General features: G+C 44.8%; 2 protein-coding genes across 8 annotated transcripts; both read left to right on the top strand.

Moving 5' to 3' along the window:
• Nucleotides 1–1,122: 1,122 nt before the first annotated feature.
• On the top strand, nucleotides 1,123–11,669 carry etv5a (ETS variant transcription factor 5a). Of its 4 annotated transcripts, none has more exons than XM_035174928.2 (13): nucleotides 1,123–1,317; nucleotides 2,947–3,089; nucleotides 3,233–3,326; nucleotides 3,428–3,475; nucleotides 3,860–3,910; nucleotides 5,944–6,067; nucleotides 6,169–6,465; nucleotides 6,564–6,889; nucleotides 8,410–8,472; nucleotides 8,780–8,848; nucleotides 9,107–9,276; nucleotides 9,358–9,465; nucleotides 9,657–11,669. In XM_035174928.2, exons 2-13 carry the CDS (start codon nucleotides 3,042–3,044, stop codon nucleotides 9,885–9,887), a joined length of 1,629 nt encoding a protein of 542 aa, XP_035030819.2. In that variant the 5' UTR covers nucleotides 1,123–1,317; nucleotides 2,947–3,041; the 3' UTR covers nucleotides 9,888–11,669. The 4 variants fall into 4 exon arrangements, with proteins under 4 accessions (XP_035030819.2, XP_035030818.2, XP_035030820.2 ...); XM_035174927.2 differs by having other exon boundaries at nucleotides 1,124–1,317; nucleotides 3,230–3,326; XM_035174929.2 differs by having other exon boundaries at nucleotides 1,124–1,317; nucleotides 3,230–3,326; nucleotides 9,358–9,459.
• A 5,755-nt stretch (nucleotides 11,670–17,424) lies between these two features.
• rbm44 (RNA binding motif protein 44) lies at nucleotides 17,425–26,832 on the top strand. 4 transcript variants are annotated; one of them, XM_047342530.1, is made up of 21 exons: nucleotides 17,425–17,552; nucleotides 17,825–17,972; nucleotides 19,815–19,842; nucleotides 19,934–20,040; nucleotides 20,285–20,359; nucleotides 20,447–20,504; nucleotides 20,590–20,624; nucleotides 21,154–21,299; nucleotides 21,400–21,575; nucleotides 21,820–22,333; nucleotides 22,604–22,656; nucleotides 22,748–22,921; nucleotides 23,431–23,596; nucleotides 23,707–23,741; nucleotides 23,823–23,904; nucleotides 24,376–24,499; nucleotides 24,569–24,691; nucleotides 24,774–24,841; nucleotides 25,023–25,096; nucleotides 25,315–25,519; nucleotides 26,149–26,832. In XM_047342530.1, exons 1-21 carry the CDS (start codon nucleotides 17,538–17,540, stop codon nucleotides 26,422–26,424), a joined length of 2,682 nt encoding a protein of 893 aa, XP_047198486.1. In that variant the 5' UTR covers nucleotides 17,425–17,537; the 3' UTR covers nucleotides 26,425–26,832. The 4 variants fall into 4 exon arrangements, with proteins under 4 accessions (XP_047198486.1, XP_047198488.1, XP_047198487.1 ...); XM_047342532.1 differs by having other exon boundaries at nucleotides 21,154–21,275; XM_047342531.1 differs by having other exon boundaries at nucleotides 20,450–20,504.
• Nucleotides 26,833–26,940: the final 108 nt, after the last annotated feature.

Below are 26,940 nucleotides of genomic sequence, written 5' to 3' on the forward strand. Positions count from 1 at the left end.
CAAAGTGATGACCTCATCATCTCCACTTCCTTCACAAAACACACTTCAATTAAAACCAGTCAGATTGTGTTTGAATCAACACTGAGTGTGTTTGATAAAAACACACTCAGTGTTGATTGTGTGACTTTGTTAAACACATGTGAAGTGAAGTGAGAAGAATCTAGAAGAGAAGCAGAAAGAAACTAAATCAGTGGGTTTCACATGTATGCAGACGATACAGTTGTATATATCATTAAATCAAACATTATTATTATACTTATTCCAATTACTGTCTGTGGACGTGTTACTACGGTGTTAGTATGTGTGAAATGTCACGTAATGCGGCTAACGTAAACATCGTAATCTGGAACTCTATCAACTCGGGTTGTAACGAGGCGTATGATTCACGTTCATTAGGGACTGTTTACCAGTTTGTACTGCAGATAGTTTAATCTTAATCGTCTACTACTCTTATCTAAAAATATGGTGTGTAATAAATATAATGTAACAACTGTTATGACACTTTAACTTCCTGTGGCAAATAACAGTACATTGCACAATCCAGTCTCGAGTGTTTATTTACAACATATTGCACAACCCCTCCCCGGGCGCTTGTTGTACTTTTCATATTACATTTTTGTTTCCAAATCTTTATATTTTTTTATATTAATACTCAAACGCACCACATCCAATTCCTTGTATGTGTAAACCTGCTTGGAAATAAAACCTGATTCTGATTTAAAAAGTAAATAATTCCCTCTGAACAGTGACGTAATCAACAGAAATGGAATCATTCACGTAAAATAATAATAATTGATTACAGTGTCGGGGTTAATGTACTAAGTTATTAGTTACAGTTACAGTTACAGTTACAGTTACGTCTTCAGTACATTTCCACCGCAGCTGTACCTTTAAGAAAAACACTGGGGGGGAGGGTGGGGGGGGGGAAGCGTGAATGAAATCCAGCCATTCATAAATATCAGCCCCTGCCGCGCTGTGATTGGCCGAGCCGACCCTCGTGCACAAGTCACCACCTCCGCGGACGCCATTGGCCGCCCCCTTTGACGGACCTGCCCGGCCAGCCAATCAGCGAGCGAGCCTGCGCGCTGCCGGAGCCCGGGGGAAAGAAGCGAGCGGACCATTGAGAAAAAAGCTCAGTCAACTTCTGTGCGTCGACCGAGCAGCATCTGTGCGTGCGAGTGCGTGATCCTGCTTGATACTGCGTGTTAGTGCGCGGACCGGTGCACGACGTTGCGTGGTCTTTTAATCATCACTTCGTGCGCGTGGATATTTTAACGCATCTTTTCGGACGCAGAGGACGTGGACGCGCATCGCAAGGTAAGCTGCTGCTGCTGCTGGGGGGGGGGAACTAGTTTTCACGGAGCCGCGGATGTTTTTTTTCTTCTTCTTCTAACGCGCTTATACGCAACGCCATTTTATTTAAAGATATTTACTTTGGCGACCATTTTAAATATTCCGCTTCTATGTGCGTTAAATAAAACACAGTGCGTGTATACACTGTGTGTGTGTTGTTGTGTGTGTGTTGATTTACGTGCGTGGTTGTTGCGCGGTCAGGACACTGTGATTTCTTTTTTTTTTTTTATGAATGGACGGGCCATTTTTTTTCCTCCCTTGTTTCCAAACGGATCCAATTTCACTTCATTGAGAAAAACAAGGGAGGGGGGGGGTTGGGGGAAGGGCGGAGGGGGGAGGAGGGGGGCCGGTATCGGATGATTCCCCCTCTCCAAAACCTCGATTGAGACGCAAAAGTTTCACGCAAATTGGGATTTTGCGCAAACAGTTGAAAAGTTGCGCAGTTTGACTTTGAACCTCTTTTATGAGCCCGTGAAGTGAAAATTTAATTATTAAGTTGCGAACTTTGTCTTGTTTTCAAAAATGTCAACATTATCATTTTTACACTTAAATATTTATTTAACTATACCCGTAATAATATTTATTCATAAAGCATTCTGATTTCTACAGTAAAAACAAATAAGTCACAAAACCATGAGAAAAAAAGTTGTAATATTATAATAGTTGATATCTATCATTAATATCTGCTTCTTTATGATAAAATAAATATCGTCATTATACTTCTTGATTTAAAACCTGTAAAAGTGAAGTAACTTTATTTCTAAAAGCATCAAACTTCCATCTTGCAGGTACAACACCCCTCTCTCACCTTATTCTAACTTCCAATGCGTAAATAGTGGGTCAGAGTCGAGCCAATTAAACCGTCAACGCTAACTTTCTACTTTAGATTAACGAGCTATATTAATACGAGCTCCACAAGACACTGGCTCCTGCTCGGCTGCTGGAGTTATTGCCCAGCAGTCGCTCTGTGTTCCGTCATCTATTAACGGGAGATGGAGGAGTGAGTCATATCACTATTTCTTTTAACTTTGTCTTTTTAAATTCCTCGACCTAGCAGAGTTGTACACGGGGTGGTGGGGGCGGTAGCCGTGACACCAGTTTGTAGGAGCCAGCAATAGGTCGGAGCCTCGTTAAGACACTAATCAGCTCTGTGACCGGCCCTGGTTCATCTCCATCTCGTTAGCTTTGCTTCGTGGGAGCAGGCGAAGAGCGAGACTCCTCTTCCCAAGTCTTTACTCCACATCTCTGAGCGGATTATAGTAGGCAAGTAGTGCAGCTTATATAAATGCACTACATGTGTTTCGTAATGACCGTGTGTGTTTATGTTGAGCTGCTTCCCCCACCCCCCCCCTCGCTTCAAAGAGCTGTTTGTTGGTTAAATAAAGGGCCGAGGGAAGATGGTGGCCTTGTTGCAGCATCAGAAGATGAACCAGTTGTGCTGCTGCGTAAACACAACCCGATGTAGAGGAGTCCAGATGTTTAAGTTTTAGCACAACAACTTCAGGGTTCTGGATATTTAAGGTTTTACTGTTCGTCCACCGTCCCTTGAGCATGAAACTGATTTTGTGTCCTCTCCTCGTCCTTGTTTTCCAGTGACCCACAAAGTGACGCAGGCGCTGTCGCTTTAAAGCGAACACCTCCCCCTCCCCCCAATACTGAAGCCCCCCCTCCCCGTTCGACCAGATAACATGGACGGATTCTACGACCAGCAGGTCCCATTCATGGTCCCACCCAGCGTAAGTGGACACACGTCATCATGTCCTTACATTGTTGACCAGTGGCTTTACATTGTGTACAGTGGTGGCCGTGCGTCCCCGTGCTCTGGTCACTGCCTCCTGTCTGTTGATGTTCTGACATTTCTACCATCTTCTCCCAGCAGCACAAGTCTCATGTGGATGGACCGGCTCACATCAGGCCTCTGCTCGACAGGAAGAGGAAGTTTGTCGACACAGAACTCGCCCAGGACACGGAAGGTAACATCCCCGGTGACGCTCGTCCCCGTGATCAGCATGTTTTGATTTGTGGGAACATCTGATCAATAACTTTTTTCTTTTTTACTTTTCGATATTTCCAGATCTCTTCCAAGACCTCAGCCAGCTGCAGGAGATCTGGATCGCAGAAGGTGAGTTTTGTATTTATTCTACAGAAAATAAATCATTCGACAATTCTACCAAAGTTCCCGAAAGTTGTGTTTTCCCTATTATCAACCTTCCACTACGAGCAGCGGCTGAAGACCGTGTTTATCTCTTAGACCTTTGTTTCTAAAAGGTGACCACGATGAAATTGGGCAAGTTTTAAGGTGAAAGATTAACTCGGCCGGAATGTGAAATATACGCTATTTTTCAGTTAGCGATTAGAGCAAGAAGAGCAAAGTCCTTCGCATGAGAAACTGCTGACCATGTTTTTTTTTGTTTTGGCTAAAATTGGCTTTTTGAGTTGCTCCAAAAAAAATAAATTCCAAAGGAGCATTGTTTTGATTTGTACCTTTTCTCCTGTATCTTCACAGCCCAGGTGCCCGATGACGAACAGTTTGTCCCTGATTTCCAGTCGGATAACTGTGAGTACCTCTGTTGTTCCTCTGTTGATTGTTGTGATTGTGTCGTCCTGAACAGATTCTGTAACGGCCTTGGTGCCGTTGATCCTGGTCATGATTGGGATGTTTTAGCACCGGTCGGTTCTTTTCTGTATTCAGGAAATTGAAATAACCGTCTTTAATCGGGCTGAAATGAGACTTAATCCTCCGTTTTTCTTACGAGGAAATCTTTTCTTTTTGAATTACTGTCCCTGGAAAGACGTCCGGGTCACCCCTGCAATACACTAGAATTCTTCATCCTTTTGAGGACAAGCACCATCCTTCGTCTTCAAGACTCGACTCTGGGAAGGGCTGCTCTCCCTCCCTCCCTCCCTCTCCTCCATTTTGAGTTTAATCAGCCGATTGGCATGGGGCATCACATGAGCCAAGCTCCTAATCTGATTTCACACTTTCTCGCACTCGGGCCCTGCTGCTGAAGTGGGCTAGATTCCAGTGGATAGTGGCGGCTTCAGATCTGCCTGTTTTAAAGTCTCTGCTACCCTGAACCAACATCCCTCAAAAACTGTCCGTGCAGCCTCCTGTTCTGCTCTGCACGCCGCCTTTAGGCTGCAGCCAGTGGGGGGGGGATGTTTGAATTATGCCCAATGGAGCATTTTATGTGCTCCCCCCTCCTCGCCTATGTCTTTCTGAGTTTATGTTTTCGTCTGATGCGTAGGAGATGGAGACAGGGTGTGGTGGCTGCCTCTCGCCGTCAGGGCTTTTAAATCTTGGTTAATGTGGCACGTGGAGCTGTAAACTGAACACTGGCCTGCAGAGCTGCAACGTGTTATTGACGTTGCTGCTGTGACATGTATGTCTTTTTTTATAGAGGGCCTCATCCAAGGTTCCGTGTGGGTTTATTCTGAATGTTGCTGGGTCACTGTTAAGTGCCGTTGTGGTTGCGTCCGTGACCTTGTGCTGTCAGTACGCTGTGTATCTGTGTGTGCTTGTTTTTGTTGCCTCTGAAGGACCTTTTTTTTCAGTTTAAACACTTCCCTTGTCAGGACTAGTGCACCTCATGGGGACCAGAGCCTAATGAGGCATGTCTGAGGTCCTGGTAAATTTTAGCGGTAAGGTTTTAGTCGTGCTGTCCCCAATGATTGGTTTTCAAAGCAGTGTCCTTGATACAGAGGAGTGGGTTTGGTGGCCTTTGTCTCTCTCTCTCTCAAATCCCTTATTCGACAAAACTAGAGCTTCAAATATGAGTTCCAGTGAGTAACGGCTCCTTCACTGAAATGTACATAATTTACTTGTAAGTTGAAAAGAGAGAAGCTGTGGAAGCGGATCAACTGATATGCAACAGCACAAGAGTTTGTGTTTTGGTGCTTTTTCATTAATCCGCCCCCCTTGCACCGTTCCAGAGTAAGAGAAGACGTCTAATCTTCCCGTTATTTACTTTTCTGTGTGTGTGAGGAGTCTCGCCCGAGCCATTAGGCTTCGCTGCGCACACAAGGGAGCTCACGTGCCCATTGTTAGCTCTGCTCAGGTCCATCAGCACCCTGGGTGATTTATTCGGCTCCCGCTCCTCTGTGCCCAGGGATCTAGTTTCTGCCTGGCTATTATGTGGCGCCCCGGAAACTGCCGCTGATACGCAGAGAGCGGCAGCCAGTGTCTAATGGTTACAGCCCGGGAGAAGAAAATCATTCACCGCCATTAGATTACAGCCACACTGATTCATGGGGATTGGTATTGCTTGGCCTAATGGGAATCAGACGAGGAGTTTGATAGCTTTTGTGTGTACAGTGCAGTTAGTATCATGCTACCTAGCGCTGGTGGATGGATGGCTGTTTTCAGAGCGTGGAGTCGAGCGTCATTAGGGCGGATGATAAATAGCTGCTAAGTGGCTCTGTCAGTTGGGGGGGGGGAGGTACACAGACGCTGTCCATGCGTCCATTTATCCATCAGATCCAAACGTTGTTAAGATAACTGCTGCACTTCTGTTTATAGCTTCAATTAGGTGATATCTGGAGTTTATCTAATGCATTCTGTTGTTTCTCCGCATGTCTCCTTCTATCTAGTGATGTTTCATGGCCCGCCACCAGCCAAGATCAAAAGAGAGCTGACTCGCTCCAAAGAGCTGTCCCCCTGCCGCCAGGACAGGAGTCCCATGCCCTACGGAGAGAAGTGCCTTTACAGCTACAGGTTCGTAGTGTCAGAGTGATCAGGCGCACAACAGCAGACACTGGACCGTCTCAAATGATACGAGTTCTGACTCTTCCTCTGCCCCGTCTCTTCATCCACAGTGCCTGCGACAGGAAGCCCACCCCAGGGTTCAAGCCATTAACTCCCCCCTCAACGCCGGTCTCTCCTTGCGGCCCCAACAGCACGCCAGGAACGCACCCACTGAGCGAGCAGACTCCCCCGCCTCACTCCCATGTAGCCAATCCGACCCCGGGGCCGCGTCCGGTGCACGTACAACAGCCAATCACAGCAGGGCCGCCCAACCAGCAAGCACTCCCAGTCCACAGCCACAGCCCACCCTTCGCCGTGCCCTGTGTACCCATCAGTCAGGATGCCAACAACTTCACACCTGAGCACAGGTGAGCACGCGCCTCTTTACCTAGAGTTGGACTTTACAATTATTGTCGTGTCTTTTCCAGCATTAATCACATTGTTTTGCCATTTCTTCCATCTTAAGGTTCCAGAGGCAGATGTCAGAGCCATGTCTACCTTTCCCCCCCTCAGAGAGTCAAGGGCGCCCCCAGTTCATGCCCCAGCCTCCCAGCAGCAACAACAACAACAACCTGCCACGTGACGGGCGGCCACCGTACCACCGCCAGATGTCAGAGCCGCTGGTGGCAGTGCCTCCCCAGGGCTTCAAACAAGAGCTCATCGACCCACGGTACGCCGAGCAGGGCGTCCCCACCATGGGCCCCCCAGGTCCACCCCAGGGCCCTCAGTGTCAGGCTTCCTTCCATCCCATGGCCATCAAACAGGAGCCCCGTGACTTCTGCTTTGATTCTGGTGAGTAGCAGGAGTTGGAGAAGAGAATCCAGTATGAAAGTCTCTCGCTATCAGTGTGAAAGTAATTGTCCGGAGCTGAGAGCGAGCAGAGGGCGAGGAATGTGCTTGGCCATGTTTGTTCTGGGCAGTAACACATGCCTGTGAGTTTTAGCATGCAGCAGAGGCCTGGTCACACAGACGCTCATTTCACACACTCAAAGACTCGGAGCCTAATATGTGTTGTTCCTCCAGAGTCACGGCAGTAGGAGTAAAGTGGGTCTTTTAGCTCCGCTTAAGCCTCCAAGGGCAAAAAGTAAATGGGTCATCCAGCCAGGTGCAGAGAACCTCTTCAATGAGCCTACCTGGAATAGATCTAGGCCAGCGTCCTCAGAGGACTTGGTGACCTGCAGCAAAGCAAGTCCATTGTAGGGGCCTGGATTTTCTCTGCTTGGTTTTTACAGAAAACTCAAGGGGCCAAACGATGCTTCCTTGTCAATCAGTCTTGACGGAGATGCTGTTTACTCGTGTTGTGTAAATCAAACGAGGCAGAGTGAGTGTGGGTTGTGCGTTGTTTGATCCTGGCACCCACACGCCCAGCTGTTGTCCCCGCTCTGATGCATTAGCACCATCTTTTCCTGAGACTCTGCAGCTTTTGTTCTTTATCTTTATCTCGTTCAGCCGGTCTCATTCTTCTCCTGCCTGTTGTGTGAGCGGCTGGCAGGGTAGTGATGTAATGACAAATCCTCTTAGCTTCTTTTGGTCTTTAAATACCTACGTCACAGGCCTTGTATCTCGAGATGGATGGACGATGTGCATGTTCAGTGACAGATATACAGCCACAGTTTGAATCCGTGCACACATGCATTAGGCCGGAGGAGTTTCGAGAGTTCTTCTAAGACTTGACCGTAACGATTGCTTCCTGCAAACTCTTTCCTGAGTCAGAGACTTGAGGAAACACTCGTTCATGATTGATCTGTGGCCATCTTATCAGCAAACAGGAAATAGAGGAGTGGAAGGGACAGAAACGCTGCGAACGGAAGACAGGCCTTGACCCCCTCGGGGGAGGACTGGCATAACTTGATTGTCATTGAGATTTAATACAGCAACCATGGTGCTAATCCCATTTAAGGGCTTGGCGGACATGCAAGGGATGTTGTGTGCTGAGCAGTGTACTCTGATCTGGGCTTTGGTCCACCCCTCTGTGCGCGTGGGCGGACGTTTTTCAGCCCAGCTATTGGAGCTGCGGATGAACATGGCTGCTGGTTGGACAGAAAAGCCGCCACCGTGTCTTTTGACCTTTTATTTCCATACTGTATATTTGTCAGAGTGACCTAACGCACTAATATAGCTTGGCCTGGATGTCTCTATAAACACAGAGTGAAGCGCACGACCCGCTGCAGATACAATATCAAAGCTGCGTATCTCTGTGCACGGTGGCAGGCGTCCAAATATATCTGTCAGCTGTGAGCTGGATTTTGATGTATTACACATTTGATAGGACGGTTGGTCTAAATTCATGCTCCTGTCTTCTTTGTTTACAGAAGTGCCGAACTGTCAGTCATCCTTTGGGAGAGCAGGGAGCTTCTACCAAAATAACCATGAAAGTAAGTTCAGAATATTGTCTTCATTTTACATCGACATGTTTTAATTTAAATTCATCCTCTGTGACCCTGAACCTTGTGACTTATTGAGCTGCTGAAAACTCAGCGGGTGATAAAGTAGCAGTCGGCAGCATTGAAATGACAACTCAAGGAGAAGTTAATCTATCAGTGAATCCCTGTGTAGCTGCCCGGGCCATATTGCTTTGCAGGCAGTTTTGATCTGTGGTCATTGGCCTTCGTGTGAGAACACCTCGCTCGACCTGCTGTCGCACTTTCATCTGATTTTTGTATCTTTTTTTTCCAATCGCAGGCTTCTCCTTCGACAGAGATCCTCAGCTCTACTTCGACGATACCTGTGTGGTCCCTGAAAGATTAGAAGGTAAGATCAGGAAAAAACCAAGTTGTGTTAGATTCTCTAAAGTGGGCTCCTGTGAGCAGAGCTGGGTCCTTTGGCTGCTCGTGGTACATAATGAACAGCGAGTCCTCTTCACAGTCGCCATCTGGCAGGAATGTCTCACCACACTGTGGCCGTGGTGGAGCACAGCGCTGACTGACGCGTTTCTTTTTCTTCGCTCTTTCCCCTTCTGCCTCTTCATCTCTTTCTGTCCTCTCGTCTTCGCTCTTCTTCCTCTCGCAGGTAAAGTAAAACAGGAACCTTCCGTGTACCGTGACGGACCTCCCTACCAGCGCCGCGGCTCCCTGCAGCTCTGGCAGTTCCTGGTGACTTTACTGGATGACCCGGCCAATGGCCACTTCATCGCCTGGACCGGTCGCGGCATGGAGTTTAAACTCATCGAGCCAGAAGAGGTTAGTCCCCACTTTGCACAACTGCACGGATGTTTGAACTTTACAGAGCAGATTTGTGATCTATGGGTTCTTTCCCCTCAGGTGGCTCGTCGCTGGGGCATCCAGAAGAACCGACCGGCGATGAACTACGACAAGCTGAGCCGCTCGCTGCGTTACTACTACGAGAAGGGCATCATGCAGAAGGTAAAGGCACGTTCACCCCTTTCTTTTCTCTCCTTCCACTCCTCTACCAGCCGTTGTGAGCTGATTCGGGGGGGGGATGCTATGACATAGTCTTATAGCAGCTAAATAGATGCAGTGAATATCTTTTCTTCTACAAAATACACGAGTCCTGCAACTTTTCCCATGAGAGTCAATATGTCTGTTGTCTTGTTTCTCAGGTGGCTGGTGAGCGATACGTGTACAAGTTCGTGTGCGACCCCGAGGCTCTCTTCTCCATGGCCTTCCCCGACAACCAGAGGCCCAACCTGAAGGTCGACCCGGACAGCCTGCCGGGGGTGGACGATGACACCGTGCCCCTCACCCACTACGAAGAGTCCGCCCCCTACCTGCTGGACGCCGGGGAGCAGTGTGTGGCGGGCCTGCCCTTCTCAGACGGCTACGGCTACTAGCACGCAGCATCCGGCGTCCTGACGCACGACACACACGTACACGCAAACACTCCCAAAGTCTCTCGACGCCCACTCTTAAAAGAAAACCCAGAGCTGGACCTGGCGAGCTTCTTTCGGAAGATGGGACCTCGCGCTCTGCTCTGTTCCTTCTCCCGCTCCCTGGAAAACCTTTATTAAAAACTCTGTTCGACTCCCAAGCCAAGAATGAACGAGGGAAAAACCTGCGAAGGGCTCTTCTACTGCACCATCACACGAACGACGGAGAAAGAGAGAGAGAAAGGGAGAGGGATGTGAGGCCGGTGACGTTGAACTGGAACCGGTCGCTCTCACAAGCTTAAGGAGAGGGGCTACTGTTGCTATGGAGACCAAACGAAGCGAGGCCACAGCCCGCCAACTTTAAACGAACTGGCAGACTTTCCCCGCTGCGCCCCCCCCTTTGTACGGGACTGCAAAACGTTGTTACATTTCTGATTTTGTGACAATCTGCTTTTCTTAAGTACAATCAAATAAGAGTTGAAAACATAAAAAAAAAAATCTAATAAGATATATAAAATGCAGCATTATTCTATAGTTGCCTTTTTTGGGACCCCCACATTTTTACGTCACCACATCTAAGCGACAAAATCCGTGAAAGGGCTTTAAATTGCAAAAAGACGGATTAACAACAAAAAAAACATCAATCGGCTTCTTGTGTTCTGTAGATAGGACAACAACTAGTTTTATTTTAGACACCCAGAACTCTCAGCTTTCTGGGGCGTTGCTGTGTTTCAGTCGGTCGGGCTGCTCTCTTGTGTAAATGTTATGTTCTTTAATGGTTCTCCACTCGTAAGAGATTGTATCTGCCTCCCCTTAGAGACTGCACCCCACAGTAGGAGCCCTCAGTCTATACAGTCCACTCCTCCAGTCTCTGTTCATTACTGCTGGCTCCTTTTAATCGCTCGACTTTTAGCGGCGATTAGCACTCCATCTCCTCCGTTTGGAAAGGGATACATAACACGTATTTTGCCAGATAATTCCTAAAAAGCCTAAGAAGTTATTATGTATGATAAATGGTCACGTTGCTCCTCTTCTTTTCCATAACTCTGTCTCGGTGCTTCACGTTTCCTTGGCAGTGTACTCGTCCCTCTGATGCACCAGTATGGCAGGAGCATCAGGAAGCTGCATGCAAGTAAAAAAAAAAAGAAAAAAGAAAAGAGAGGTGGAATTTTGACGACCTCTTTTTTTTTTTTGGGACACCTCTCCGCCAATCACGAGCTGTCAACTGGAAACCTCCTGCTTCTCTTTGCATGGTGTAATCAGTCGAGACTGTGTGCCCACTAACATATCGCTTTACCGTCTCTGGACAAAGAAGATATTTGTGATATTCTCTGCAATTTTCTTGTGTTCATGATCTCTGTTTCTGAATGGGGGCAAAGACAAACTTATATAAAGTATATATTTTTGCTATAAGGCTGCATTTGTTTTGTTTTTAATGTATGAGCTGTATAGTTCTGGCTTTAATAGACATGTACCTTTTTAAAAACCCATCTCCACCCTTACGATGCAGCTACTGCAGACTGTTTCTTCAGGAGAGCCCTGTGTTGGGGTTGGATGAGGAGTTGTTACTATCACGCCTGCAGACGTGTGTCTACCCATGACGCACGGCATCATGGGATCCACCCCGGGCGCAGGGATCGTCTGCACTTGTATAGGCTTCAGTCCACTCCCCTCACAACGTGTTTCTTACACTGCTGAGTTTATAATAATCTGTACTGGGTACAATAAACGGTCCTCTATGCTTCACTGCCTGCAGTCCTGGTGTGTTTCCTCACTCTCTCCCCCCCCACACTCCTGTTGCAGTCAGTCGGTCAGCTGACTGGCTGCTGTGGTCTGGCAGTCACTGTGCTTGACCTGACTGATTTCTGAGTCACATGCCTCTCCTGACTGGCTAATCATTAACTCTCTTTTAACTTGTGGCAAATGGGTTTCAGCATCGTCGGGGATCCGTGTACGAGAGCGGAAAAAAACAACCTGGTTTCATTTTGTTGACACTGTAACTGGTGTTTACATTTTTTTAAAGGCATAGAGTCAAATTTATATATGACATTTGCATAGTGCGAAGTTATTTAAGTACATAAGCATCACTAAGTGTGGTGGTAATTTATATTTCAAAGTAAAAGTTAAAAAAGAGCATAGATTTATATAAATTATCAGACACCCCTTGTAGAATATATAGATAACAAAGTAATATATAATATATATCTTTATAGAAATATGTATTAATTGGTTATTAGATTTTTTTAAAACCCCTTCAATATAAAATCATTTACCTCCGTTTCTTTATCCTGGTGTTTCTGCTTGTAGATGAAGCTTCAACCTCACGTATGTGCAAGTATTGGATATTTTAATATTTATGGCTCACTCCCAGCTCTCAGTCAAGTCTAATGCTTGAAGCTCATGAATAATTCGGCAAACGCCGAACCAGCAACAAACGGCAGCGTCAGAAATGTCTTCCTGTTTCTCCTGTTCTGAAGGTTTTAGTGTCAAACTGTGAATTATTTACCGACGAATCGTGCAAACATAAAAGCACAAGGATCAACCTCAACATTAAACCCAGCTACCTGTTTTAACGTTGTTGCTCATCGGTGTATATTACACATTATTACATTTGTGCTGAACAACATTACCACACAGTAAACCTCGGGTTATAAAATAATCCACAATTAAGAGGACTTCACAAGTTGCTAAATTCTAGCTCATTTTAAAAGCTGTTGGATATTTCTACGACGTGTTGCCATGAAAAGTAACTAGTACATAGAGTTGTGAAAATAAAGTAGTGGAGTAGAGCTGGAAAGTGAACCTGTATTTATTTTGAGGAATGCTTGAGTAAACTAGTAGAGACGCCAACAGTCCACTTCCATTCAACCAAGCTGCACCAAGAAACCGCTCAGCAGGGCAATAGATAAATTCAAATAAAAGCAAAGTAGAAAGAGATTACTATAAGAAAAAGTCAAAGACAATACAAAACTAAAACTATATACACTCCAAGGTGCAGTGTGATAATCGTTGCAACTGAAGAAACAACTTTAACTGTCTGTAGTGTGTCTGTAGTGTGTGTGATAGTTATTGCAAATGTAATTTTGATTTCCACATCCTCCCACCACGTTTTGTGGAAATCCGTCTGGTGGTTTTTTTGCGTAATCTTGTTTACAAACAAACAAACCAGCAGACAGACGGGGGTGCAACCATATTTTTCCGGAGGTATTCATTTGCTCCAAACTGTGTGTTTGGCACCGTGTTGTGTTGTTTGGTTCTATGTGAACTCTGAGGCCTGAGGAAGTGTGAGCTTTGTGCTGTTTCACAACCATCTTGTGATGTTTGCTTCATTTCAACAGCTCGGCCTCAAACTCCTCCCTCGGGCACGTCTCTCGGACTTTTTGTTTTTACAGTGTCGGCCTCCTAATGTCACCTGGTGTTAAATTTGTCCTGGAACATGTAGCAATGATGGTAACTGATAAAACAGCGGAGCTTTGGACTGGGGCCTTGTTTTGATGGCCCGGCAGCAGTCGGCCTGGTGTTGAGTCTCATGAAAGCACAGAGTGTAAACGTCTCCAGGAGCTACACTAACTGTCCATCGCCTGAGAGAGGCTGTGGACGCTGTGAGAGGCCTTTCAGTGAGCTCATGGGAGCTGCCCTGCTCTCATTGTGTGGGTCACATTCATAACTGATGTTGTTTTTTACCTTTACTTCGCTGCTCTTCATTGGAAGCTGCTGTCGGAGGTGTGTGTGTGTGTGTGTGTGTGTGTGTGTGTGGAACAAGACACATTCAGAATTAGAATTCGTTTTATGCCCCAACACAAATGTCCCCCTCTCCCCCTGACTATTTCCTGGATTGATAAACTGTAATAATGTTTTAGAAATAAAAAATATGAATATTCGCACAGTAGCTGTGATGTGCAGCTACATTAGCACTTTAGCTAGTCCTCTCGTCAGATTGAGATGGGACAAGCTGTCTCAATTCAGTGTCCACCTGGCCCTATGAGGACCACCTCCTCAATAGGCCGCATAGACCGCGAAGGCCGAACCAAAATGAGTTAGCCTCCGAAGGATGCAGCCTCTGAATTGAGCCACAGTCCGGCACCATATATTGACCTGGAAACACGACATTATCATTAAATCAAGGTATGGACAGATGTATATATTACGTTTTAGGCACCGACACATGAGAAACAAACAAGGCTGCATCGTAAACAACTCTCTGGGTCAATAACAGAGTTCGTGATACATGGAGCAGGGAGAAGAGTGAAGCTAATGGGTCCTTCAACATACATCGTGGGCCTAATACATGACCACGAGCCGCGTCCAAGTAAATTATTAATCCAAACACAAGGCAAAGACAAGGCCGCTCAAGCATTATATGGTTTCTTCTTTAAAGACTAAGGCAGGTGCTCTCACACACACACACACACACACACACACACACACACACACAAAGCCTCCTTTCACTGCAGTTTGAGAGAGTGAACGACTCCGTCCTGGATACGGCTACTGAGAAATATGGGTCACGCTGCCCGGGAAGGAACCAGCACAAATCTTTCACATTATTTGGCTAACTTGTTGTGTTCGCACTGTGCTAATTACCATGGAGAAGCTCTGCTCCCTGAAACTCTGTTACATAACGGATTTCTCTAACACACACACACACACACACACACACACACACACACACACACACACACACACACACACACACACACACACACACACACACACACACACACACACACACACACACACACACACACACACACACACACACACACACCACCCACAACAAGTCATTGCTTATGTCAGCTTTTCATGGGAGCTCATATTTATTTACGCTGGCCATGGCTGCCCTCTAGTGCACAGAGACCTGAACTACCAGAACATGAGCACCTGGGTGTCCCACAAAGAATATACTGTAGATCAAATAAGACACAGCACAGTTTATCTTATACAGAGTAATTACAGAGCATCCAAGTCTCAAAGAAGTTTTCCTTAGAGTTGACTTGTTGACTATTTCACTATTTAATTTAGTGTAACAGTTTCTTGGAATTGATCTGCCTGTAGTCGGGAGGTAGGTAGGTAGGAAGGTTGGAAGGGATGGGTAGGTAGGTGAGTTAGTAGGTAAGTAGGTAGGTAAGTAGGTAAATTGGTAGGTAGGTAAGTAGGTAGGTAAGTAGGTAAGTAGGTAGGTAAGTAGGTAAGTAGGTATATCATCCTGAAGGAATTGTAGGCTACTACTACATTGTAAAAGTGTAAAACAATTCTTTAGCTTCTTCCTGCTGATGATAGTGAGACATGATGCTGAGTAAAACAACATGTTACATTAGACAAACTGCTCCTGATCCACAGGCTGCAGCTTCTCTGTCTGCCTTTTCTTTTTCTGTCTGCGAGTGGTGGGTGTAGAGTGGGAGCTGGGATCTGACGCTTTTCTAATATGTGTTTTTCGCTCTCTGCTGCACATTCAATTCCCCCCCCCACAGTACAATAAAAGGTGCACAACTGAATTGCACAGAGTTAAAAGTAGCACTTATCAGTTTTGGGATGTGAATGTGTCCTGGTAGCACAACAACTCGGTCCCTGACTTTTCCACGAGCTGACGTCAGCATTATATAATTATGTTCCCTGTGGCTGCAGCAGAGAACACAACAACAGGATCCTTGTGTGGTGCTTTAATGGGCTCTGAGCACTAACTGTAAGTGTATGGAGACTGAAAGTGTTCAAATAACTCATTTTATCTTTCCAGAGAGCTCTATATGTTCAATAATGCCATAAACATTCAGCAAAACCACACTGACTATTACCAGCTCACATTACACACATTTTCAAATGTTTATGAGGACGAACATTGTTCAATAAACCCAGTTAATGGGTCTATATATCAAATTTGATTAAATAAATAAAACACTGCACAAAATAAATCAATAAACTAAGAAGAGCTTTTAAAAAGTAAATCAAGAAAAAACCTCCACAGACAATGGGATGTGAAATAAAAGGACAGATTCATAGGAGGGAATCGTTTTGAGTTGAGCCTACAGTGGACGTTCAAAGGTCAGACAATGAATAAAGTGTTTGTTAAATACACACAACGTGCTGCAGAATGAGGGGTTATAATAAAAATGTATAACACTGCAGTGAGAGGAAGTAGGTAACTCAATCACAAATGTGTTATGTGAGCAGATCATTTATGTTGATGGGGAGATTCCCTGACTGTTGAGGTCTGTGTTGAAAACAACGTCAGCGTTATTAACTCACTGATTTAATAATCTGTTGAATGGTGGAGTTGGTGAAGTTGGTTTTCCCCGTTTTAGTGGAAAATTATCCTGGAACAAAACAGGAAAATAATTGTTAGCTAAGTGGGATGATGAATAGAGGTTTAAAACATGGTATATGTATATTTATAACATGGATAAAATATATATGTCACAATATTGAATTTAAAATATAGTATTTTTACTACTTTTGCTTAAGTAGGGACATAAATATTTAGTTAAATTCAAGACTTTTAAAGAACTTTTTAATACCACAGAAAATGTTATTTAATACCAGTGTCAAAATATGAAAGTATGAATTAAGAGCAGAAGGAACAACACAACCTGACTGATAAACCACTGAAGATTATTAAAATTAAAGATTTTGGTTGCATTAGGCATTTAATTTCAAAGTGCACAGTTTTATGTATTTTAATGGATAATATAGTACTTGTCCTTATACAGTTTTTTTTTACCTTGAATTTTTATATCTCTGTGATGTTTAAAAAGTTGATTAAATAATTTAAATGAGCTCTACAAATTAAAGTCTGTGGTAAGCTGAAGTCAAAATCCTCGAATTTGGACAGATGAGCCAAAAAATGCCGTCAGCGGTGTCGAAAAGATCAAAATATGTAGAGGTTTATTATAAAAATATTTGCAAAGATTAAAAATGTGAAACAGCAAACAAGCTACATTTGTTGAAAACTTTACAGTACAGCCCGGGAAACTCACGGACCAATGAATGAGCTGTAAATCATCTCACGTGAGGCCGCTCAGCCAATCGTGGAGAATCGAGTCCAGGTAAAGCTGTTATGATGTGAAACAATCAACAATTTAAACTTTTTATTTCATTTTTTGTAGAGTTAAGCGCTATATTTCAATTTGCTAATTTATGATGTATTTTATTTTTAAGATTAATCAGGTACTTGTTCTGTTTTTTCATTGAATTGTAATATCTCTATGATGTGATTATTAAAGTTGATTCAAATGCATAATGACTAATAATAATAATGATAATAATAATAATACTTTACATAATACTTTAATCATTACAAGGTAAAAACCTCTTGGACAGATTGAAGTGAAACATTAACAGTCTGAACTCCATTAGATATTCATTCATTATGTTTATTCATTAATTTATTTAAAACATGCAAATAAAAAAAAAGAGAAATCACACAAACCAGTAAAAAACAAACGAACAGATGTTTTGTATAATAATTCCCAAACAGGGATGAGGATGTACTGTGTGATTTGTGCGGACTGAACCTTTAAACTGCACCTGCTCGCCCGGTGGAGAAGCTAACGAGCAGAGCCTGGAACTGGAACCCGCAGTCTGACTGAACACGGATCCGTTCATGTGAAGGAGCTGCAAATGGCGACACACCAGGTGACACGCGGTTAACGCGGAGTTTCACCGGAGAATTTAAAGTTAAAAGTTGTTGTAATCTCGTTGTTGGCGCTTAGCCGAAGTTAGCTTAGCGAGCTAAGCTAACTAGCATGTTCCGGTCGTGATGGAGTTTTCACACCGTGTGACCCGGTGGATTCATGGAGGTGGACTCGACTCGTGTGTGTGTTTGTTGAATATTTGTGTGATGTTGAATATGTGTGTGTTTGTTGAATATGTGTGTGTTTGTTGAATATGTGTGTGTTTGCTTCCAGACGGTGTGGCCGTGTTTCCCGGTGACCTTCCCCTGCGAGCTGCTGCTCCCCGGGCAGAGCTACGCGGCTAATCGGTACGCGGGCGTGGCGGTGCATCCCCGGCCGATCCCGGTCCTCTACGACGCGGTGATCCAGAAGCCGTGTCCCAGTAAGTCCCCCAACAGAAAACAGTGTCCCAGTAAGTCCCCCAACAGAAAAACAGTGTCCCAGTAAGTCCCCCAATGAAAAACAGTGTCCCAGTAAGTCCCTGAACAGAAAACCGTGTCCCAGTAAGTCCCCCGACAGAAAAACAGTGTCCCAGTAAGTCCCCAACAGAAAACAGTGTCCCAGTAAGTCCCCAAACAGAAAACAGTGTCCCAGTAAGTCCCCGAACAGAAAAACAGTGTTCCAGTAAGTCCCCGAACACAAAAACAGTGTCCCAGTAAGTCCCCCGACAGAAAAACAGTGCCCCAGTAAGTCCCATTGCAGAAAACTGTGTCCCAGTAAGTCCCCCAAGAGAAAACCGTGTCCCAGTAAGTCCCCAACAGAAAACAGTGTCCCAGTAAGTCCCAATGCAGAAAACCGTGTCCCAGTAAGTCCCCAACAGAAAACCGTGTCCCAGTAAGTCCCCGACCAGAAAACGTGTCCCAGTAAGTCCCAGAACACAAAACATGTCCCAGTAAGTCCTGAAAAACCGTGTCCCAGTAAGTCCCCACAAACATGTCCCTAAGTCCCAGAAACCGTGTCCCAGTAAGTCCCTGAACAGAAAACCGTCTCCCAGTAAGTCGGCAGAAAACAGTGTCCCAGTAAGTCCCCCAATAGAAAACCGTGTCCCAGTAAGTCCCAGCAGAAAACCGTGTCCCAGTAAGTCCCTGAACAGAAAGTGTCCCAGTAAGTCCCGAACAGAAAAACAGTTTCCCAGTAAGTCCCCGACAGAAAACAGTGTCCCAGTAAGTCCCATTGCAGAAAACCGTGTCCCAGTAAGTCCCTGAACAGAAAACTGTGTCCCAGTAAGTCCCAGACAGAAAACACTGTCCCAGTAAGTCCCCACAGAAAAACAGTTGTCCCAGTAAGTCCCCCAAGAGAAAACCTTGTCCCAGTAAGTCCACCAAGAAAACCTTGTCCCAGTAAGTCCACCAAGAGAAAAACAGTGTCCCAGTAAGTCCCCAATGAAAAACAGTTGTCCCAGTAAGTCCCCAAGAGAAAACCTTGTCCCAGTAAGTCCACCAAGAGAAAACCTTGTCCCAGTAAGTCCCCCAACAGAAAACAGTGTTCCAGTAAGTCCCAGTGCAGAAAACCGTGTCCCAGTAAGTCCCCGAGGAGAAGAACACTTGAAAATAAAACTGTGACATGGGTTTCTGCAGGTTTGAATCCGTACAGTGGGTTCGGAGGTTTGAATCCGTACAGTGGGTTCGGAGGTTTGAATCCGTACAGTGGGTTCGGAGGTTTGAATCCGTACAGTGGGTTCGGAGGTTTGAATCCGTACAGTGGGTTTGGAGGTTTGAATCCGTACAGTGGGTTTGGAGGTTTGAATCCGTACAGTGGGTTTGGAGGTTTGAATCCGTACAGTGGGTTCGGAGGTTTGAATCCGTACAGTGGGTTCGGAGGTTTGAATCCGTACAGTGGGTTTGGAGGTTTGAATCTTACAGTGGGTTTGGAGGTTTGAATCCGTACAGTGGGTTTGGAGGTTTGAATCCTTACAGTGGGTTTGGAGGTTTGAATCCGTACAGTGGGTTTGGAGGTTTGAATCCGTACAGTGGGTTCGGAGGTTTGAATCCGTACAGTGGGTTTGGAGGTTTGAATCCGTACAGTGGGTTCGGAGGTTTGAATCCGTACAGTGGGTTTGGAGGTTTGAATCCGTACAGTGGGTTCGGAGGTTTGAATCCGTACAGTGGGTTTGGAGGTTTGAATCCGTACAGTGGTCGAGTCTCTGAAAGGACCCAGTTGTGAAATGTCCCCATGATCAAGTTCCTGTTGTTGACGCTTCATCCATCTCTGTCTCCATCAACAGAAACGTACAGGAAGTTCCTGCTGCAAAGGTAACACAACCTCTTCCACCACTGTAAGTGAGCATGTTTAAACTCATTCCACCGATCAGGTGACCACGAGCTTCTCCTCATCGTGCTGCAGGTCTGTGTTCGACTTGGTGGAGGCTCATCGCTACCTGTCGCTCACTGACCAGAAGCTGCAGGGCTGGTATTTCGGTCTGACTCCGGAGGACAGAAACATCATACTGGGTGTGTTTCAGAAAGAACGACTCAATCATCAGTTTAATGTTTGTCATTTTATTTTGGGACAACATGTGGGTGGAAATGAACAGATTGAAAATTGATCACAAGCAGATGAAAGACTAAATAGAAGAAGCAGAAAATATGAGGTTAGAACAGCAAACAGATAAAAACTGGACAGGACAGTAAAAAGGCTAAAAGATGAACAATGAAATGTTTGAAAGTGTAAGTTTCATTTCTCTCTCTCTTGTAGATGAAGGAGGGTTTCACCAGTTTCTGCAGAGACACTCTGCGTTGGAACTGTCTACATATCATGTTTATGTGAAGTGTAAGTCTGTTGACATCCTTCATTCACGTTGTAGTACCTCACCGACACATGCATATAATCAATGACAGTTTTGTTTTATAACTAAAGTAGATAACAGGGAAAGGATCGCTCCTGTCCAGCCGACCATCACATGCAACCAACAGATGTATGTTTGCAGTGAATTGATAACACCCAAGTTAAGGATTCATCACTTTACTGGGATTTACTGTGGAAAATGTTTTATTCCTTAGATCCAAAACACCAGGAGCAAAGAAGTGCAGATGTGGTAAAATGCAAATCTCACACACGCACAGTGATGACAAATATGAAACACAAGTCTGTCACTGGTAGTGATGGATGAACAGGTACAGCTACACGAGCTTGTCAAACAGAGAACATCACAATTCAAGCCTTGGACCATAGACTGTGTCCAAAAGTGCATCGTAAAAAGTTGTGTACAACCGATGGTCACTAAGCGAGCAATATATACCATCATGCATTGCACTCGTGGCGTTGACAGGAAGAAAATGGCGGCGAGATGAGAGGAAAGAGGGAAGCACATGACGTTATTACCGGTGCAGAGAAAATGACCCGAGTCCAAAAGTGTTTTTTTCTTTTGCCTACAACTCCAGTCCAGAAGATAGATCATCTTGACATTGACTTTACTGTTTTCAATAACACGACACCTAGAAATCTGTGAAAAACATTTTAGTCTGGAACTTTTTAAACTGCTCCCTGATTTAATGAGCTCAGATGTTTAGTCGACAGCTGCTGCATTAAACATTTGGTCCTGTTTTGTTTTCACCTCCTGCAAGAACTGCCCGAAACACAGATGCGTCCGAATGATGTGAGGGAGAAGTTCACCCGAGAGCCAAATGAGGTGCTCAGCCACAGCAAACAGCTTGTGCATACAGCCTGTAACAGCCCTATCACACAGGTACCAGGCCGACACAAAGAGAGGGTATGACGTTTTCTATCCGGATGTTTAAACACCGGTTTAGTCTTTTAACTTTTTCTATGCTTTTGATGAATAATGACGTGTTTTCTGACCATCATGGCAGAGGGCCAGCAGTGGCACTGTGTGCAGGGATCCAGCCATACTGGTGAGCTTCCCTCTGCACATGGAGCTGGAGCCAAGTGGTCAGAGAGGAAATCCTGAGCCCAAGAGCCACATTTCAGTGATGCAGGACCTGAATGCTAACGTCGCTGCTAACTGTGCTGAAGTCAGTGAATTGCAGTGAGTATCTAGTCTGTGTATCTGACCTTTGACTCTGTTGCGCACAAGAGTGAACTGTGTGCAATGCTGTGGGTAACACTGAATTTTGTTTAGGTAGACAATTCTGGGAACTTCAGTCTCAAACGAATGCATATATAAACTAGGGCAAACTACCTTTCTATAAAACATATTTAATCTTTTAACTTGATGCCACAGTTCTCACGTCCATTTTAGTAAAAATGAGCAAAGTTGTTTCATGTGACAGGTCAAATCCAAACGAGTCTCCCTCTGAGCACTGCAGCTGTGACTGTGTGGATGTTGATGCTGGAGAAGACAGTGACAGGAGCATCCAATCAGTCGTGTCGGAGCAGGTCAGCTGTTCTCTGGACCCAGCCGAGGAAAACAGCACCGAAGACGAGTGGCAGGAGAACACGTTCAGTGGAGCCGATCAGAATGACTACTTCCACAGCATCATGGGGGACGATATGAGCATCCTTGGCTTAGTGGCTCCCGGAGGACCACAAGCACATCACTCAGGACCGGGCGCCACTAATAGTGAAGCACTGTCAGACACCGGTGAGACTGCGACGTCTCCAGCCGAGGAGGACACCTCAGAAACTTGCACCCCCCCTCAGCATCGCGCTCCCACCTGTGATGTCATGGTCGGCACAGAGTCTGTACCACACGTGTCAACTTTCACCCAATCGGAGGATCCACAAACTGCCGACAAGCACGTCATCACCGAGGTCCACATGGCAGATCTGGACTATCTGGCTGGGGTAAGGTTGAAACGTTAATAAAGACAATAATAATAATATATACAGAAATACGTTCTCCACAGTGCTGTCAGGATGAACCTGATATCATTCAGGAGAAAACACTATGACGGAGCTAAGACCACTGTTTCCAGGGTGTAGGTTGTGTCGGAGGATGTTTCCTGTAGCAAACATTTTAAAACCAGTGATGCATGAAACAATGACTGGTTTATACCCACATCTTGTGAATAAGACCAGAGAAAACCTTACATAAGCTTCTGTTTATGGTTTCAGGAGTTTATCAAACTTAATGCGGCTCAAAAGGAACAAAAGGAGAAAATTAAAAGGTAAAGTACCAAAACACACAGTCTCTGGAATATGTTTTCTTCCGCAGTATTAAAACTAATATCTGTCATTATATTATTGTTCTTTTTGCAGATTGGGTTATAAATTGAGAAAGGGATGTGACTGTATTGAGCGTGCTCAGCAGGCAGAGCTGCGCCTCCTGGCTGTGCAGCACCTCATGTGCAGGCAACACTGCTGGAGACTCTGCTGTACCTCTGCTGAGGGAGACCAGCTCATTACAACGCACAGAGATAAGGACCAATACCGGTCAGTTCATAACCTGATTTAAAGACTTCATCCGCACAACTGTTTTATAGTTTTAAAACATGTCACTGTTGCGACCCCGGGGCTGTGTTGTAGTATGGACGGGCAGAAATGGAGACTTTTGGAAACGAGAAAGTCAAATCAAATACAGTAAATGTTACAGTTGCTGCTCCTAACATCTTAAGTTGATGTGACCAACAAGCAGCAGTTGCCACATCTGCAGAGAACTTGAGAATTCATTGTGTCACTGCCTTTTAGATCCGGACCCACAAAACGAGAGAAAACGAGAGAAACCTTTCCATGCTGTTCGGAGCAAATGTGTAAAACGGACTAAAATGCTTTCAGTTTTAAAACGAAACGTCTCTGTATGGCTTTAGTCAAAGTATAATGGGTTGCTATTTCCCATTTGCTAGTTCACATGCTCGTCAAACTGTTAATGTTTATAATGCAGCTCAATTAAAAAGGAAGGAAACCTGCAGTTCAAACCTTTCATCATTCTCCGTTCTCTTTAGGCCAAAGGAGCCTCCTGCAAACATTTCAGGTGTCCTGCAAAAACTGGAGTGTGACTATAACCACATGAGGGACCAGATCCTGGAGGGAGTTCCTCTGGAGCAACTTAAACCTCTGTGTGTTGACTCAGAGAAGAGTATTACTGGAGCAGGTTACGTCCCTGCACATGTGAGACTCAGCCTCATTAGCCCACTGATGTCAGAATGATTTAAACTGTTGGTGGTTTGGTGTTTTTTTAACCACAGATGTAACAACAATGATCTAATGTCTCTGTTAAGATAATTGGTGATGTGCTGGAAGATCGTCCCTCTCGGTATGTAAGAACATAAATGAGTGTGTGTCTGATGTAATTCAACAGTCAGGCAGCTGTAATGTTGTCTCATCTGACTTTAAGGAACGCCCTGGAGCCACAGGGGTATAAAACATTAGCTGAAGAAAATGGATGTCCTGGTGATCAAAGCAGCGTTGGCTTCCAGGTATGTTAACAGACTTTTGTTCACATGCTCCTGGAAAGTCCCAATTTGTGAAGTCGTTCTGACTTCAGTGTTTTCTTGTGCTTTGAAGTTGGAATGTGGGAAAAAAAATGGACTCTGTAAAACGACCTGTGTGTATTTATGTGTTTAAAGCATTTAAACCCCGACGCCTCTTTCCAATATTTGTATAACAATGAAGATCAGAGAAAGTTGTTCCAACTTGAGACGGCGTTCACGTGAATTTTCCCAGTTGGGAATTCATTTTTCCGATTATTCCTTCATCACATGAACTCACAATGAGACGTTAAAGATAAATGCTACTAATAAAAAATCTGAGCAGCTTGTTGTTGTCTCATTGGTCCTGACTAGTCTCTATTTGGTGTTTACTCGTCAGTTTGCACAGCTTTGTTGGGGGTTAAACAGATAATAATGCAAAACGCTGGCTTTATTTCATTTAGTTGATCTTTTTCCCAGGATCGTCAGACTCGGGACAAAAAGCTGAAGGCGGAGAACAGCAAAACAAGGAGAGTTGTCACTTGTGTCCCTCAGGGAGGAGATGCTAACCATGATGCCAACAAGCCGGAAGAAAAGCAGACCAGTAAGCAAAAGCATCTCTCTCACGTTTTTAAATAAAGAGCCATAAGCCAATAAATTCTTTGTTGGGCAGGAGCTGCATGCAAAGAGCTCAACATGAGCGAGTCATGGTTCGATGCTGAAGAAGACCTGCAGCCTGCAGGAGCTGCTGACAGGGGACAGGACACCACCACGATCTCAGAAGGTCCAACTGATGGTGAGTGGTTGGGGAATGTAGCTAAAGCTCTACAGCTGTAAGTGTGGAGGATTTTTAACCTTAATGTTTGTTGTAACCACAGAATCTCCCTGTGAGGAGGCTGAGAGCTCAGTGCTCTGCGTCACTAACCTTCCCACAAACGTGACAGAGGTGACTTCACACTGCTCTGCTGCATACTACACAAAAAGTACAATCTCCAACTACAGGACAAATACCACGATTGTTATCAAATCTAAACTTTGTTCATTTCCATCCACTGTGATGCATTGTATGGTACCATTGCAGCCACCAGGGGGCATCACAGGCTTTAACTAAATCTTATCTTCATCAGAGTGAAGTGAAGACGTGGTTTGAGAAGTACCATCCCTCTGAAGTCATCTTCCCTGTTTTAAAGAAAGATCTGAGGTGAGCTGCACGAGAACATCGACTGTTTACACTTAATTATTTGTGACTTTACTCTCACAACGTTATTTACAAATCAGATTCATGGTGATCTTCACATACTCCTCAGTTTTGACTATCAAAAATCCTAATTCATCGGTTTCAGTTAGAAAAGCGATTTACTTTCCGTGTGGACTCATTAAAGTGGAAGAACTGACCCTCTCGCTGGCTGCGTTCTCCAGAGTTGCCATAGTGACGGTAACTGGCCTCCAGTCTGCCGAGGCTGCGGCGAGGGAGCTGAATGGCTTCAGCGTGAAGGGCCGTACTTTACATGTGGAGCACATCAACAGAGCCGTCGGTGGGAGCCAGAGTCTGAGCCAGGCCTCAGGCAGCATCGGGGAGTCCTCACAGGAAGCCCAGACTGACCCCAGTAGCACTGAGAGAAAGGTGAGAGGTGCTGGGCATAGTGGAGGTGATGTCGGCCTCGTGAACAGGGTTTCCCCAGGATATTAAAAAGTATAAAATGATATAACATAGTCTTAAATATGTTAAAATATATTATGTGCTAGGTCTTAAATACATTAAAGTAGGTCTTATTCATATTAACGATTATTTAAGGCTACAAAATCTATCCAGAAAATCGATTTAGATTAGAGCCAATTAGGCGACAAGATTAAAACAAAGACCAAAACTAAAACAGCAAGAGTTTAGTCACAAAAGTGAATTGATATATTAAGAAAATAATTTGCTGATTAATCATTAATGAAAACAATCTTTCGTTTTGATCCTTAAATTAAATATAAGGATCTGAGAGATTAGTATATTCATCTTACACAAAAACCCTGGACATTGAAACAGCTTCGTATATATTCCTAAGCTTTGGAGTTCATTTAAGTACATTAGGCTACACGCCTCCGCAGCGGCCCGGGTTCGATTCCGACCTGTGGCCCTTTGCTGCATGTCTTCCCCCACTCTCTCTTCCCCCCTTTCACAGCTAGCTCTCTGTCCTATCAAAAATAAAGGTGCAGTATAATATAATAATGAATAATCTCTGTCCTCTCTAATGAATTTCTCAGCTGCCTCTGGGCTCCAGCACCAAGAGCAGGACGGTGGTCTGCATCGTGCCCACAGCAAAGGCGACGTTTGTGCCCCAACACTACGGCACCATGGGCAGCTTCGATACCCTGATGGCAGCGCTGACTCTGCACCACCCGGCTGTCGGGAGGCAGAGGATTGTCAATGCTCTGGTGGAACTGACGGCCAAGCACCGGGGGGCCCTCTGTGGCCTGCCGCTCGGGAGAATCAGGGAGATGACCTCCGAGCTTCTGACCAGGCCAGAGAATGTCCCGTAGTCACGAGGAAGCAGGAGCAGGATGGAGGCTTGAGATTTTGTTTTTTCTTTGTTTAAAAAAAGCATCACAACCCTTCTCAGGTTTTTTCTTTACAACTCAAGTGATGAATCTAAAATCAATCGTATGTCGGCTGAAAAAGTTGTGTTTGCCTTAGAAAGTAGTTCTCAAATGTTAGTTTAATATAGCGTCTGTGTTCAGGTAGCATCAGATTGTTTTTGGTTGTTCTTCAGTGCTGAGTTCGTTGTAGCTACAAGTTCAAGTTTGAGGTTTTCACACAGTGCCTACATCTGTTTTTTTAAAGGAATGTGTTTGTAGAGATCTGTAAAGTGGCTCATAAGGTTGCTCACCGTACAGCAGCAGCTTTGTTAGTGTTTTACGTTCCATTAATATAAAGGATGCACATTGAAATATTGTCTTTTTGTTGTGCTTCATCTGTCTTTGTTTGATTTTAAAAGGGAACAACTGAGATGTTTCCTTTGAGGGCTTTTGTTGACTAGGACACAGCTCGGTTAAGAC

Source organism: Hippoglossus stenolepis, chromosome 13, assembly GCF_022539355.2.
Source record: "Hippoglossus stenolepis isolate QCI-W04-F060 chromosome 13, HSTE1.2, whole genome shotgun sequence".
NCBI lineage: Eukaryota > Metazoa > Chordata > Actinopteri > Pleuronectiformes > Pleuronectidae > Hippoglossus > Hippoglossus stenolepis.